This window comes from Labrus mixtus, chromosome 18, assembly GCF_963584025.1.
Source record: "Labrus mixtus chromosome 18, fLabMix1.1, whole genome shotgun sequence".
Taxonomy (NCBI): Eukaryota; Metazoa; Chordata; class Actinopteri; order Labriformes; family Labridae; genus Labrus; species Labrus mixtus.
In genome coordinates, this window is record NC_083629.1 from 20,822,295 (window position 1) to 20,837,643 (window position 15,349).

General features: G+C 39.4%; 2 protein-coding genes across 2 annotated transcripts; both read right to left on the reverse strand.

Moving 5' to 3' along the window:
• Positions 1-1,008: 1,008 nt before the first annotated feature.
• On the reverse strand, positions 1,009-4,983 carry sumo3a (small ubiquitin like modifier 3a). Its single transcript, XM_061063459.1, has 4 exons — positions 4,842-4,983; positions 3,847-3,975; positions 3,603-3,674; positions 1,009-3,387 (listed from the first exon to the last, which is right to left on the reverse strand). The coding sequence occupies exons 1-4, from the start codon at positions 4,860-4,862 to the stop codon at positions 3,325-3,327; spliced, it is 285 nt and encodes a 94-aa protein (XP_060919442.1). The 5' UTR covers positions 4,863-4,983; the 3' UTR covers positions 1,009-3,324.
• Positions 4,984-6,750: 1,767 nt separating this feature from the next.
• Positions 6,751-14,185, reverse strand: pttg1ipa (PTTG1 interacting protein a). Its single transcript, XM_061063170.1, has 7 exons — positions 13,931-14,185; positions 13,004-13,056; positions 12,600-12,708; positions 10,848-10,950; positions 9,044-9,109; positions 7,806-7,852; positions 6,751-7,459 (listed from the first exon to the last, which is right to left on the reverse strand). Exons 1-7 carry the CDS (start codon positions 14,013-14,015, stop codon positions 7,422-7,424), a joined length of 501 nt encoding a protein of 166 aa, XP_060919153.1. The 5' UTR covers positions 14,016-14,185; the 3' UTR covers positions 6,751-7,421.
• Between the last annotated feature and the right edge of the window lie 1,164 nt (positions 14,186-15,349).

Here is a 15,349-nt window from a genome sequence, read left to right on the forward strand (position 1 = left end):
TGCTTTCATGACATAATATAACCCAGACCAGATACATGGGGTAGATATAACTCATTGGCACCACCTAGCTGTCAGTTTTATTTATGCAACACTTGCTACAGTACTTGCACAAACATAAGGAATCTACTGTAGATGTATATAAACTGTATATAGGACAGTATATGTTTCTTCTGATTGCAATGTACCAACAAGAGACCGAACTTTAAGAATACCAGGAAGCAGTGATTTACAGGAATGTATTTAAAACAAGCATGACATTTTCTTTCATGCAAAGTTTGTTCATGCTTATTAGTATTCTTTTTAGTGCTACAATAATGTGGGCCTATGGTATTTTTCCCAAAGCACACAATCTATGGAAGCCCTGAGTGGACATGCATCAACACATTTTATTCAGTCCATTTTTTTCCATGATAACAAGAAAGCCCACATCATGTTGTTTTCTAAGATATCGACTTAGTCATCTTGAGATAACAATGCAGGTTTTGGTTTTTTTATACACAAGGACATTTGAGTTATTTTCTCGAGATCCAGATTTTGTTTTCCCTGGATAACAAAGCTTTTTTTAACCACTTAAACACATTCATTAATTTATATCATTGTCTTAAAATAACATCTTATTTTCTCATGTTAACAGAAAAATTTGCTGCAAATCTAAAAAAAAAATGAAACAATAAGCTGGTCGTCATGCCGCAAGTTATGATATGTCTCGTGCTTTTGAAACTCTGGGGATACAAGGAAGAGAGTTTGAGGAACCAAGCCAAAATTACTTATTTGAGGAAACCTTAATATTTACAGTCTATGTAGAAATGAAACCAAAAGATGCATGTCCACTTTGGGTGTCAGTACGTGATATCCTGGCCTTAAGCCTTTAATTTCTGTGGCACTGGATGATGTCATGTTTGTAGCTGTGCTATAAAAGTAACAGAGTATTCCTTTACTTGTTAAAATAAACATTCCCTTCTGTATCCATTGGTAAACACAGTCAACATAATGACTCATGACGGCAAATCTGAGTACCAAACTATATTTATTGTATACAGTAGTAAAAGACCACAAATAATGTACAAATCAGTAGAGCAACGAACAACATGACAAGACCTGGACCCCGTTCTCCGTACGTTACAAAGTTAAGCTTGTACTTCAGCTAGCTCAAAAAAAAAGATCTTTGATTAGCTTCTTCAAATGCCTTCATAACTCTGTGCTCTTTATTTAGTCAGAAAAGAAAAATGACTCAAAGAAGTGAAACTTGATCTATAAATGTTTAGAAGCGATGACTGTTTTTATGACCTAGAAGGCGTACACGATAAAGCTGAAAACACATTATGTAGGTTACCTGTAAAGTTCACTTACGGTTATGGGAACAGATCTTAAATATTAAAGGGAGAATAAGATCGTCAAAATGAACTGAGAGGTGAATTACAACTGCAGACCATGTTGCGTCATTTTAAGACCTCAATGTGAGAAAGGTTTTTTGGAATTGCATTTATTTAGTTGAACTTTAAAACATGATTGCCCGTGTAGGAAAGGTGTAGCCTCATCTGTATGTAAATTAAAATGGTTGAACTTGACCTCGCTTCTTCTGCAGGTTAAAAAGGGACAAACACTTCCTGCTTCAACAAGATACATTTTTAATCCTGACTGATGTGGAAAAACCGAAGCCCTTGCCAAGACATCAACAATCAATCAAGCCAACTCAGTTATCTTGGTACGAAGAACGGGGCCCTGTGGGTACAGAACACTTAGCTCCCAAACTCCATCGTTTGGCCTCCCTGCCCTCCTGAAATGCAAGACACCGCATGCATCCATCTCCAAAATTGTAAAATATTGGAAACACTCATCCCCACTTTGGATGGCTCCACTGCTTTTTAAAAGAAATGGCCTGTTATTTTTTTTTTTTTACACACAAGTTAGGAGCTGGACAGTTGATATACAGCAGTGAAAAGTGTTGCATTAAAAAAAAAAAAAACATACCAACTTTAGTGGATATCTTTGCTCAAACTGGAAGCCGTTCCTCTTTAAAACACATCTAGAATAAGCCTACATTCGTGAGGACATCACAAAGATGAGAGAGCTGACCCCAAAACAGCATCAAGGAACACGCTTCCAGTTATTTGCCCCCACAGGCCACCCAGTACTTCATCCCACATTGATAACCCCACAAGCACAGCTGCTTGTGAGAGAACCAAAAGGGACCAGGCACTGGCCTGCTTCAATTGAAAACAGGAGGGGGAAATAAATTGTTATGATTTCCATGTCGAGTGGCTCTCTTTAGCAAGCAAGAACCAAATCAAGTCCAGAAAAAAAGGATGCAGCTTAATGGTTTTGATTACATTTCCCTAGAAAACACAGGCTTCATCTGGGTGACTGAATAGTAGTGTGTACCAGATACCCACAGTGAACTTGTATCAATATGAAGTCAAACAGGAAGCAAATAACATTGATGAAATAAAAACTCCCTTAATATACGACATGATCGTTTGCTTTCCAAGTGATCCATCATGAAATATGAAACAGAAGTTCTGTCTTTGGAGTATTGGTCCAAGCCCCACAACATTTATCTAACATCCACTCTGATACTTCTGTACAGGAAAAAAAAAAAAAAAAAGCAACAAGCCCCCTGGTTGTTCATTCTTAAAAGAAGAATCAAAAAAAATACAAAAACATTGCAGAACTCTTAAGCAAAAGCACCTAAAATGTAGAGAGAATTAAAATACAGTTTGACAGAGGAGCAGTAGTCACTGCTCGGACAAAAAAAAAAAAAAAAAAAAACATACACAAAAGAAAGCGAGGTGAAATGGAAGGTGGGCGTGTAAGTTCAGATAGTGCTTCCCCTTCAAAACATTTCTTGCCCACCGACTGTGAACCCGGGGGAAAAAAAAAAAATCTGTAAGAGCCCAGCATTCGACCCTGATGGATGCAAAACCGTGACAAACTACTAGATACTAAGATTTCACTGGAGAGCGTACGAGGAGTACTGACAAACCAGGAAGAGCTGTGACGCGACGGTGGTCCAATCACAGCCTGCGGTGGCAGAAGGAAATGATGTCCTGATTGGCCAGCACAGAGACTGTTGAAGCTCACAAAAGTTCAGTCCTTGCTGAGACAGAATATAAACAGCTGAGGAGCCCCTCCCACCCCGCCTCCCCGCCCCCCCCATACACCTGACGAGAAACCATAACAGACATCTTTAAAGGGGAGAAATAATAATAATATTAATAATAATAATAATAATAATAGGCTGAAAGGAGTGATGGGAAGGGGAGGGGTCGTGAAGGGGGTTGAGGGTGTAGTCTGAGGGTGGCCGTCAATGAGATGGGGAAGGGCCTAGCAGAGCCCGCCTGTCTGCTGCTGGAATACGTCTATGGTGTCTTCATCTTCCATCTCCAGCTGACAGAGGCACAGTGAAAGAGTTTCCAGTTAGTGGACGAGAACAAAAACTGAACAGGAGGAATGGAAGGTAGGATTGAAAACGGATTTGCCCAAGTCGTGCAGTTAACGTTAAATAAACGGGACCCTCTTCTACAATAAAAACAGACGTCCCCGGTGTGAAATCAGAATTTAAAAAAAATGATCATTGTCTATGAAATATAACAGTATCTTACCTGTGCAGGTGTATCCGTCTCGTTGATAGGCTGACCATCGAACCTGAACCTTATCTGCCTTATTGCGAGACCCTGCCAGAGTGACACAACACACAAAAGATGCATCCATCAGTGCTGAATAGCTAGGTGAAGTGTGTAATTAATGGTTAAGTGTGTGAGGTGTTCACGGCAAATCCCAGGTAATTGAATGTCGTTGGAGCGGAGGAACGGGAAAAGCAGTCATTTTTTTTAGATTTCAGCTCACCTGTCGTTCACAGTACGCCTTCATTAGTTTGCTGAGGGGTGTGTGTCTTTTGATTTTGAACTGGACCACCGACCCATCCTGCCCTGCCACCTTCAGGTTGATGTGGTCGTTCTCTGTCTTTACTCCCTCCTGCAGAGACAAGAAGAGGGTCACATCAACCAGTTAGTTTCAACAGAAGAGACTAACACAGTTCACCCTACAGTCAAAGACAATATGAAAGAGCACAGAGATGTACCATAAAAAAGGTAAGTTACCAGCCTGCTTGCACAATTAGAACCTGCAACTTTAGGAGGCATTTCACACAGAACGACTTCAACCAGATTTTGCTCACACTAGTCTAAACGATTGGGCCTTGCTACAACGTGTTTTTGCAGGGAAGTCTCAAATGCTAACATTAGCATTGTTAGCTCCAGGCTAGCTGGTTAGCACGCCAGCCCGTGCAGAGCAATGCAGTTTAGGTTTAGCTGCCCGGCTAACGCTGCTACTCGCTGTTGTTGTTTTGTTGTGCTGTTGCAAGAAAGAAAAAAAACAAAACAAATCACACTATAAAAAAAAAAAAACACAAGAGTCAAGACGGCTGGAAACACCTTCGTAACGAGTGCGTCACTTTTCTTTGCGCTCATTTGCCCCTGCTGTAAGTTGCGGCATTTCTCGGCGTTGCGGACATAACGTGGTCCAGTTTCGACAAAGAGAAGAAAAAATCCGCAAATGACAATCATGATGTAATTGGCGTTTTAAGCTCCCAGTCGTCGAGGGATCCGGTTAAAAGGCACGTAAACTCATCTCGCAACATCTAAAGAGTGTTTTGTGAGCGGTTAAAGTGTGAATGTGTGTGTGCGGGTTTGTACTCATTCATTTGCGAAACAAACACTGCGCCGTTTTTAGAGAAACGTGCAAAAAAAAAAACCCAGGCCATTTTAGATTGCACATCTAAAAAAAAAAAAAACTCAGCCATCACTACAAACCCGCAGCTCAACTTCAGCTTCTTATCTTACCTTTGGCTTTTCCTCTGACATCTTGGTTTGTATTTGGTGAGCGGGACGTTCAGAGGGGGGAAATCGGTTAATTGGGGTTTATTCGTCTTTCTGCCGCCTTCAGTCCTCTCTCCGCTCTCTCTCCGCCGCTGACGGGTGCGCGCTTTGGGACCGCTGTTGCAAGCGAACGATTGGCTCTCGCGGGGGTCATGTGACTTGGTAAAAATCGCGGGAGCGCGGACACGGGAGCGCGCAGCCATGCAAAAAAAAAAAAAATAAATAAAATACTCGCTCACGCTTAAAATATCAAAACCTCCAAAATACTTTTAAAGACGCTGCAAACAAAGGGGACTACAGATGTAAATGAGCTCATAGATAACTCTGTTACAGATAATTGGCTGTACATGCTCCCTGTCAAAATAAACAAATAAAAAAAAATCTGTTCATTGTATTCATTCATGATAAATATTCACACAATATAACATGTAATTATAACAGATAATGTAATTATAATGCTGCTGTCGAACCCAAGTTATAGTGCAGTACGCTACCAGTCATACCTTTGGAGACCTTGGTATAAGTGCCTTTTATAAGAGGCGGGGATGTTTTTATTCTAATGTATATGTGTGTTGTCTATTTTTTTTGTACTGTATGTCTTTTAAAATGGACCATGAGTCTAATAATAATAAAAGTTGATGATGATGATTAAATCAAGTCACACAAACTACTACTAATGCTGCAGGCAGAATGTACCAAATATGTTCATACAATATCTTTTTCTGAGGTTCAGTTTAACTTTAATGCTCTTACAAATACAAATTTTGTTTTTTTTTCTTCAGATTTTTTCTGATTGTGTAATATTGGCTGGATGGTGGGTGGCTAGGCTTGGGGGAGCATTAGTGTGTGTGTGTGTGTGTGTGTGTGTGTGTGTGTGTGTGTGTGTGTGTGTGTGTGTGTGTGTGTGTGTGTGTGTGTGTGTGTGTGTGTGTGTGTGTGTGTGTGTGTGTGTGTGTGTGTGTCTCTGTGTTTAAATGTTTGGCATTATGTTTTGGATTTACCTTTTATTTTGATTTTGTATTATGATGATTCATTTATGTTTTGTAAGGACCCCCTTGACAATGAGATGATGCATCTCAAGGGGCTATCCTTGAAATAAATTACAAATTACAAATAGAACAACCACCCCCAAAGAGACCACAAATACAGTGTAATCACGATAAACATAGATTTTGTTTCATCAGTAGCCTTACTGTATTTGCCTACTGAGTTGCTCTCAGATGTTCTTGTCATTCTTGCCGTGCAGGTTTTTTTTGCTATATACATGTTAGCTATCTTTGTCTTCCAAAGCCAAAATAAATACTTAAATCCTATGCTTATAAAGTAAAGGTAGGGGAAGCAGACTGATACACCTTGCTGAATACTAGCTTTCCCTGAAGCTGGTGGCTTGTGTGCTAACATAACTTTCTGTTGTATTGAAATTGTTGTAGTGAAGTATTGTTAAAACTGAGTTCAATATAATAAACATTTTATTATTCTGCAATATTGAATTTTGTTAACGCCTTCATAACTGTTGTTTCTGTTGCATTCAGAAAAATGTTACTCAAAATGCCTTAAATATTCCTGCAGACACGTGAATTTCTTTTAAGTGATTTGCCAGTCAGCAATGTCAACATGCATGTAAATATTTATTTTAATGTAATTAAGCATCGCTGCTGAGTAACCATTACAAATATTTGTTCTAATATCACATTTAATTTACGATAAAAACCTTAATATATTCGTCAAATTCCTGATTTATACCCCAAAACACCAAAAGTGGACTAAACTTTTCTTTCCGTTAGTCAGTAGATGTCCGGCCGCCCTCCTCTTATAATGACGTGTTGCACATTTTAACTTCTCTAAGTGGTGGACTTCAGACGGTAGGAGCCAATTACGTTTTAAATCAATTCATTTTATTTGTCATGAAACTTTAATGCAGAATATAAACAAAAGACCAACTCCACTGAATAGGTATTTAGAAGTCAAACGTCTCGTATTAGGCGGACGTATCCTCACATGAAAAACAGGCAAACGTAGAATAGGCAGACTAAATATTAAATCATGACTTTAGACTGAAGCTGTGAGGAAATTATTTACTCCCAGGTAGCCCATAAAATCATTCCTTTAAGTGGAATAAAAAAAAATATATATAGTTTTCCAGCTTCATCTCATAATCAGTAGCATGTCAGGAGGAAAAAATAATCTAGAAATTTGGAGATTTAAGAATATTTCTTTCACCAAAGTGGAGTCTCTCTCCTACACAAGAAAACATTAGACTGGTTAAAATAAATATTTGATGCTGTAGGAGCCACAGGATAGATTGAGTTCTGACATAACACTGCTGCTACATGCGTTCATTCTAGCCTTTATTTACATCTTCTTGGATCATCACATTGAACATAACATTCATTTTCATTAGCTGGATAAAGCCAAACACTGTACAAAACTACTTTCACTTGTTCTAGTATTGCAGTAATCCTCAGAGGTCGGGTACACTGAACTGGAGACAGGTTGTCAGGAGAGCGAAAGAGTTACCATAAAAATCTCAGGTCACCGATCCTCTCATGCAAATTTGGAGTATTGATTCTGCCCACTTAGACCTGCAGAAAGAAGACGAAGAAGAAATAGTTTATTAATCCCACAATGAGGAATTACATGCTTTGTTGTTTATAAATGAACAGGGGGATCCTTCTTCTCCTCCAAACTTTTGCAAAAAGCTAAAATAGCATTTCCCAAACTTCTACTACTTCTTTATGTTTTCAAGTTCAGAGCAAAAAAGAAAGCTAAAAACATCATGTTTGTAGTGAATTCATCAAGTCCAGAAGCCAAAGCGTATCTTTCCTTTCAAAGGAACATGAGCTATTTGCTGTTATTGTCTTAACTCACATACACACACTGAGGGAAAGAGAGAGAGAAATAAAGAAAATCATGTGTCAGAGTGCTCACCATATTTCTTCCTGATTTCCTCGTGTCTCTGTTTCATCTCTGATTTCCTGAAAGAACAAAACATTCTCTTCTGAGCACCACAGGGACTGATTAGATTTCTATTCTTTGAAAATATTCCCACAAACCAGTTTGGGCAGATAACAGTTTGACGTGGACACATTTCCCCTTTGGTATGCTTTGTATGATGTGCGACGAAGTAAACTGATATAGATTATCACCATCAATGTAACCGGGGCCGGCGGTGCGTTTGGTGTCCTGTAGATTGTAAATCACTTAACCAACTCACATATTGGACACATATGGACACTACAATTAGAGCTAGCATCTGCCATATATGCCAAGGTCAAGGTCAACTTTCTTTATATAGTGTTTAAGAACAAACAGGGTTTGTACCAAGGTGCTTTACAGCGGGCATACAATGGACTAAATAGAAACGAAGGACGTATTAACACGTCCAGACAATCTGCTGATCTTAAATGTGACGGCAGCTTGTTCCACATTCTCGATGCGGCTACAGAGAAGGCCCTGTCTCCGAGAAGTTTTCCTATGTGCCTGTAGGATGGTTGATAGTCCTTGATCTGCTGATCTGAAGGGGCTAGCTGTACTTCATGGTGATTAGAGTTCAGTGATGCAGCTCTGGAACAAGGCCTTGAAGGGCTTTCAACAAAAACAATATAATTGGGAATGGGATTATATACTGAACTGGGAGCCAGTGTAAGAATGCTAATAAAAAGGTGTAATACGATTAATTGTTTTTTGCATCTGCTAAGGAGTCTGGCTGCTGTTGGAACAAGTTTTTGACGGTGTACAGAGGCCTGATTAATACCATGATATAGTGGATTATTTATTCATTGGATTGCGCATGCTGCCTTTAAAAGTGTGACATCACTTTCAGCAGGGGATCACATACAGCAGTTTTTCTACCGAGTGATCATGTAATTTCCAACTTTTTTTATTAAACTTGTGTAAACTGGATTACATGTCCTGTCATTCACGTCAGCGTTAAATTACTCAGCTCACGGCCGGTCAGTGGGAAACTTTCTGAAGCTACAGACTCAGTGGTCGTCTCAGTCCGAGTTGAGCGCTTGAGTTTACTTGAAGATAAGAACGCCGTCTCTTAAAACTTTTGTTTGCTCTTCTGTTCAAACTATTGCTGCAGATATATCAGAGAGTACACACCTGCAAGGTCCCGCCTGCATAACACTCCCAAGTCAAATTCACACAACACAGTTTCGTACCTCTCTTCCTGCTTGGTTTTCGTCTTATTGGCCTGCCTCTGCATCTTGTCCTCGAACCTTTTGGATCTGACACAAAAAAACAACAACACAGGACCAGAGTTTAGATCGCCGGGAGAAAAAGTTCAGTGTGTGTGACAAGAGCAGGTAATCACACAAAAGCTGAAAAAAATGTGAGCACATTATCTGCACGTGGTGAGACTGGAATTTCTCAACATAATACACAGTATGCTCGACGGCTTTAGCTCCAGGCCGATATTCTGAACACAAGTAATGAGGAAAGTCCCGACAGAATGACAAACCAAACATGTAAAACCAAAGACAATTTAACAAAACTAGAAAAAAAATACTTAAATGTCACATCTCCAATTTAAGACAATTTTAAAGGCTTTATATGCGATTTTTTTGATCCAGCAGATGTCGCCCTTGAGCACCAGCATGAAACCAAAACAACTTGCGGTGCATTGTTGTGTTAGCATGCTAATGCTAGCGATCTTTATTACGCTCGTATCTTCACACTGCATGTCAATTTACCTGAAATGAGCGTGATCTAGAAACACAGTTAAGCAGTGAGTACAGTATGTTATTCTTCTTTTCTCTAGTCCCTCAATTAAACAACTTTTATACACGAGGGGAGGAGTCAGCCGGCCGTCCGGGCGATGTAAACAAAGTGAAGATAGGACTCTGAAAACTCTGAAAGCATCACAGACAGTGGGACTCGGATGTTACACCCATTGTAGACAGTGACTCACTCAATGACTCACAGAATTATTTTCAGATGATATACTTGATTTCTATTATATTTAAGTGTGAAAAATATATATACGCATATATAAAACCTTTAAACTCATCGACCTGGACGGATTCATCATGAGGTGTTTAAGGACCGAACAGTTCCCGGGACTTTTTGAGGAGAAACTATCCACTAGGGGGGTTCCCTGAGACCTTCTCACCATGGGGACTTTTTGTCTGTCATCATTCGCACCGCCATGGAGCAGGGAGAGTACTCACTCTGAAGTAAGAGCTAAAAAAGGTTCCTCAAAATGGGCTCTAGGAACTTAAAATAGTTCATGGTTCCTGCAGTGTGAAATCACTAAAGGGGGGGAGGGGGGGGGGGTTCCAACAGTTCCTAGAACTATGAAAAAGTAACTGCTTGAATTAGTAGATTTTAGTTTTTTTGTAGTTTCTTCCTCTGTGAAAAGAACTCCAAAAACCATTAAGCAACCTGCTGCATGCACGTCAGAGTTATTTATAAAACATGAATACAAGGAGTGGAGTGGGAGAGATGATGTCACAGTTGACAAGTAAACACATAACCTGATTTTTTTAAATACCGTACTGGAGAAATGTTTCTATTTCTAATTAAATATTTGGTTTTAGAATAATTTGCATGTTGGAGAAAAGTCTAGTCATTTTATATAATGAGTGTGTACGTTGTTATTTTTCCTGCTTTTTGTTAAATAAGAGAAGCTAGAAAATTAAAGGTACAGTAACAGAAAATACTGTTAGAGTATAAAGTCCTTTAGCAACAAGATATAATAAGTCAACTCAGATATTTCCTTTCATTTAAACTCATGGTTTTATCTGTGATTTTTAAATACAGCTGCCGTATACTACAGCGCCAAGTATCTTAAAATAAAGAAGATATCCTCCTTTAATTCTTTATATGGTGATCGCTGCTGCTAAGAAGACATTAAACTTAATTCCTCTCAGCTCAGAGTAAAAACTGATTCCTCAGCCTGGTGTTAAGAAGAAGGAACGTTGAATGTTTTGCGAGTTACTTGGAGCCTTTTTGTCGACCACTCACCCGGCGTTCTCACACTTGCAGCAGCAGAACAGGCAGATGAGGAAGGCGATGATGATGATTCCACCGATCACTGCCAAGGTGATTATCAAAGCCTGGAAGTTCACTGCAGACGGAGACACAGGACACAGTTATTCTTCATGAAGGAAACATACATGTTCTACCTCTGTCCTCAACTATTCATAACCTCATAATTCTAATTTTTACTTCTACTATAGTAAGGCCACCGAGGTTAACCGGTACATTACACAACTTCTACTGTTACTTTGTTGTGATGTAAATATCAGTGTTGAATAAGTGAAGGAGTGTGACGGTGGAGGAGAGCAGTGAGGTAAGAGGGGGCCTGGTGGTTGAAGGCTTTATGTGTGAGGAGCAGGATTTTAAATTGGATGTGGTATTTTGCAGGACAGGGGTGATGTGTTCAGGGGGATCGAGTGTGGTTGAGAAAGGCGTGCAGCAGACTTCTGGATGTATTGGAGTTTACTGAGGACTTTGGATGATGTGCTGTAAAGGATACTATTACAGTAATCAAGTCTGGATGTGATAAAGAGAGTAACGTATTTACTGTAAAACTTGAAACAAAAGCCCATCCTAGTTAAAGCCTGAGTCCCTTTTACTAGCTTGGTGTTGCTGCATGATCCGATAAATAAGGAAGGTCTCATTAGAGGCCCCGATGCATTTAGTGTTGATTAGTTTGTGGATCCAAAATATAATAATAAGGGTGTCTCCTTCTCTCCCCCACAGTGCAGCAGGTTGGTATGGACTGGATGTCTGACAGAGTAAGTAGTCAGTGATTTTTAAAATCAAACAAACGAGGACACATTTAAATAGTCTATCTGGTGGAAATGTACAATTTTATAGTCTTTCCAATCTTTGCTGTGCACAAGTTGTGTTCGTCTCTGAGTGTCTGCGTTGCTGTGAAGTCTGATGTCGGTCGTGTCTTTTGTCTGAATTGATCTTTGTTTTGATGTGCTGCAGAACAGGAACCTGCTGTAAACCAGTTTTTAACTGAGTCAGACTTGTTTAACTGTAACTTTTGAAATTGTCCTCTTAATCTTTTCCTGTAAAATAAATACAAATAAATAAATAAAAGTGTTGACGCCTGTCCCCATTAAAGGCAGGGTCATTTTACAGACTGAAGTTAATAACAGCCCGGGCTATTCATTTAAGTTTTTTTTTGAAGGGCATGTTAAAATAAGTGATGTTGAGTTTATATATTGTGATAGATTTTCTCATAACCTATGAAGCATTTTAATCACAGTCTCACAGATATTTAGTCCTTATTCACAGAAAACTGAGCATGACCTGTTGTAAAATGAAACACTTAGTGCTGTTAGTGCAAGTAAAAACAATGTAAGTATTAATTAAAGTGAATTAAAGCAGTGAGGGTGGGACAAATTCAGAACTTATTAATCACTGTGTTGTCCAGCGATGAAGTAAAAATGTTCTAAAATTACATAATTACTTACATTCATCAGCTTTAATTACATGATATACTTTTAACTTTGCTTTGAAGTGAGCTGTATGTTTGCTACCTCTAATGAACAAGCTTTGATTTACCTTTAAATAAAATGTCTAAATATAATAATAATTCATATCTAAACGAATATTAAATTGTGATAAATTCATGATTAATTTGATATGCAAATAACAAATATCAGATTGAAAACTGTGTGTGTGTGTGTGTGTGTGTGTGTGTGTTTGTGTTTCTGTGTGTGTGTGTTTTTCTGTGTGTGTGTGTGTGTGCACTCTTACTCCAGCAGAGCCCCCAGCGAGCTTCACTCAGTGGACAGAGAGCATGCGGAGGAAGGATCGTCCTCACTGGATAAGTGACACATGACCTTGTTTTGATACACCACAAGCACTGTAAACATACGAAAAACATACAATGACCTCTTTATCATTTAACAAACAATGAGTCCACGCGGCATTCAGGGCAAATGTAGGACACACACAAACGCACAATAAGAAGAGAAGGTAAGAGGAGGAGGAGGAGGAGGAAGGAGGGAATGGATGACAGTGCGGTTACTGCTCAAACCAGTCCAACAGGTGTGGAGGAGGAGGAGGAGGAGGAACTGGGGACTATTCGGCACTTCTTCTCACACCAGCTACACACACCGAATACTGAAAATCAAGAGGAACAAAATGTTTTCTCTCACCGTCACATTCTTCAAACACTCATCACAGCTCGTCCCGTTCTTTGTCTCACACGCTGTTGGTGGGGGGGGGGGGGGGGAGAAACATTAGATTTAGTTTTCACAAAACAATCCACAAATACTCGATCAGAGGTTTGAACCTTTTGGCCTCGCAAGAGAGAAGAATAAAGGGACTGTTATTTTAGAAAGATTAGCCGATTAAGTGTTAGATTAATGAGACCTGCAGCAGGTTTGTGCTCACTGTGCTTTTTTGTAACTACTGCTAATCCTCCTGGGACTTTTCTTTCCCCTCCATGGAGACACAGAACGGTAAACACACACACAGGTCTGAGAACAGTCATGTTTTCATCAGCAGACTGAACAACAGCCAGGTTTTGTGGAAGTGTTTCCTCATACGTACAAAAGTTAGCTGAGGTTTGTTTGTAGCTACTCTTGCTGAGACCCAGAAAATAGACTCATTCTGTTCCAGCTGAGAGGTTTTTAAACGCACACTAAGACTCGTTAAGGAAATACTGTTTGTCTTCTTTTTAGGCTGCAATTAAAATGAGCTGAAAAAGCAGCTTCTGCCTTTGATTTACTTCAACTTAAACCAAACAGTACAAACAGAGAAGTCATGTTTTACACAGGTCAAATACAGATTTAAGCAGTACCTGATTTGTTTTTCCATCTCTAATTCTTCAAATAAATTGTAAGACACAAGAGAGCTAACTCAAAACGGTCCCAAATATCACATAAATAAAAAATATGGTCAAAGAAAAGTCTCAGTATGTCGCATTTAAGTGATTTTGTGTCTTTATAAATCTGCCGAGGACTTATTCAAACTAATGACGTAGCTCAAAACGCGGTTACATGAAAGGGAGTGTGTGTGTTTTTTTTAGCAGCCATTAATTCCTCAGTCACCTCAGAGCCTCATGTGTTTTCAGCTCTTACCTATTCCAGGTGCGGCAGTCTGAGCCAAAACTGTAGCCAACCCGAAGACGAGCAGGAGAGCAGGGAGTAAAATCCGCGAATCCATCGTAGCAAGCACTCAAACTATTCCTGGTGTTTTGTGTTCGATAAAGAGAAGTTATTGTTTCGGCTGCTCTGGTCGACAGATAAAACTCGAAAAGGGAGCTTTGAGGGGAAACGCTCGAGTCCCGACTGACGCACGCTTCTTACGCACCGGAGACAAAGGAGGAGAAGGCGTGTTTGGTTTGTGCGTCTGGGTCAATTGTTTTCTGCGAGGCGGTGGTGCAACAAGTGCTCAAATACTCTACGGAAATTAACATGCCAAAACAACAACGCGGAATTATGGCATGAAGAGTGTTGCATTCAAAAATAACCGTAAGGGGGGGAAACAGAAGTAAAACAACCTTTTTTTTAAATGTAAAAGTCCTCTTGCAGAAAATCCATATTTGATATATCAAGAGTCTTAACTTTAAATCTCTGATTTGTCACTGATAAAATTTCTCAGAAGCATTTCAGTCATTTAGCAGAGGCTAGTTTTAACACTTTACAATAAGGTAGGCTATAATGGTGTAGGCCTTATCACCCTGCAATTAAAAAACAAAAACATGTTTATAGATTCAAATGAATGTATACTAAATTTGTGTGTATTTGACATTTTTCTGGTGTAGTTCATTCCGGCGACTTAAGTTAATAGTTTTGTGTAGTTGCTGTTATGTGAGAACCATGTTTGTAAAGAAGTTCATGGATGAGAGAAGCAGGTCAGATTTCAACGTTGTCACATTGAATTCTTCAAATTATACTAGAAGGATTTTAAATGGTTAATTCAGTTAAGAAATAAGACTAATGACTCGACCCAGAGACGCCTAATCCTTCAAATTATGAGAAAATGGAGCAACAGGAAGAGGATTATCATGTTAAATCTTACAATTAAGTTCAAACTATTGCTTTTGGGGAAATTTACCAGACCAAAAAGTTACCTGTTCATATATAGTGAAGTCAACGTGTTAAGTTAAAGGTCACATATTATCCTCCTTTTCAGTAAGTGTAAATAAGTCTCAGAGCTCCTCAAAACATGTCTGAAGTTTCTGCAAACTCTGGTCCTGTATTTGATCATGCCTATAAACCCCTCTATTTCAGCCCTGTGCAGAACAGGCTGTTTCTGTGTCTATACCTTTAAATATGTAAATGAGCTGTGTCTGACCACGCCCCCTCTCTGGAAGGGCTTGGGTGCTATTGGGCTTTCTTGCACTATGCCAAAGTGTATACAGTAAGAAGGCAGACTCAAGAGGGCAGAACAAACACCGAGCTGTTGTAGGGTCACCCACCTGGGGGAGGGGTTGCTGCCCTTTGTGATGTCATGAAGGGAAAATCTCCAAAAGGCCTGTTTGAGCACACATTTTC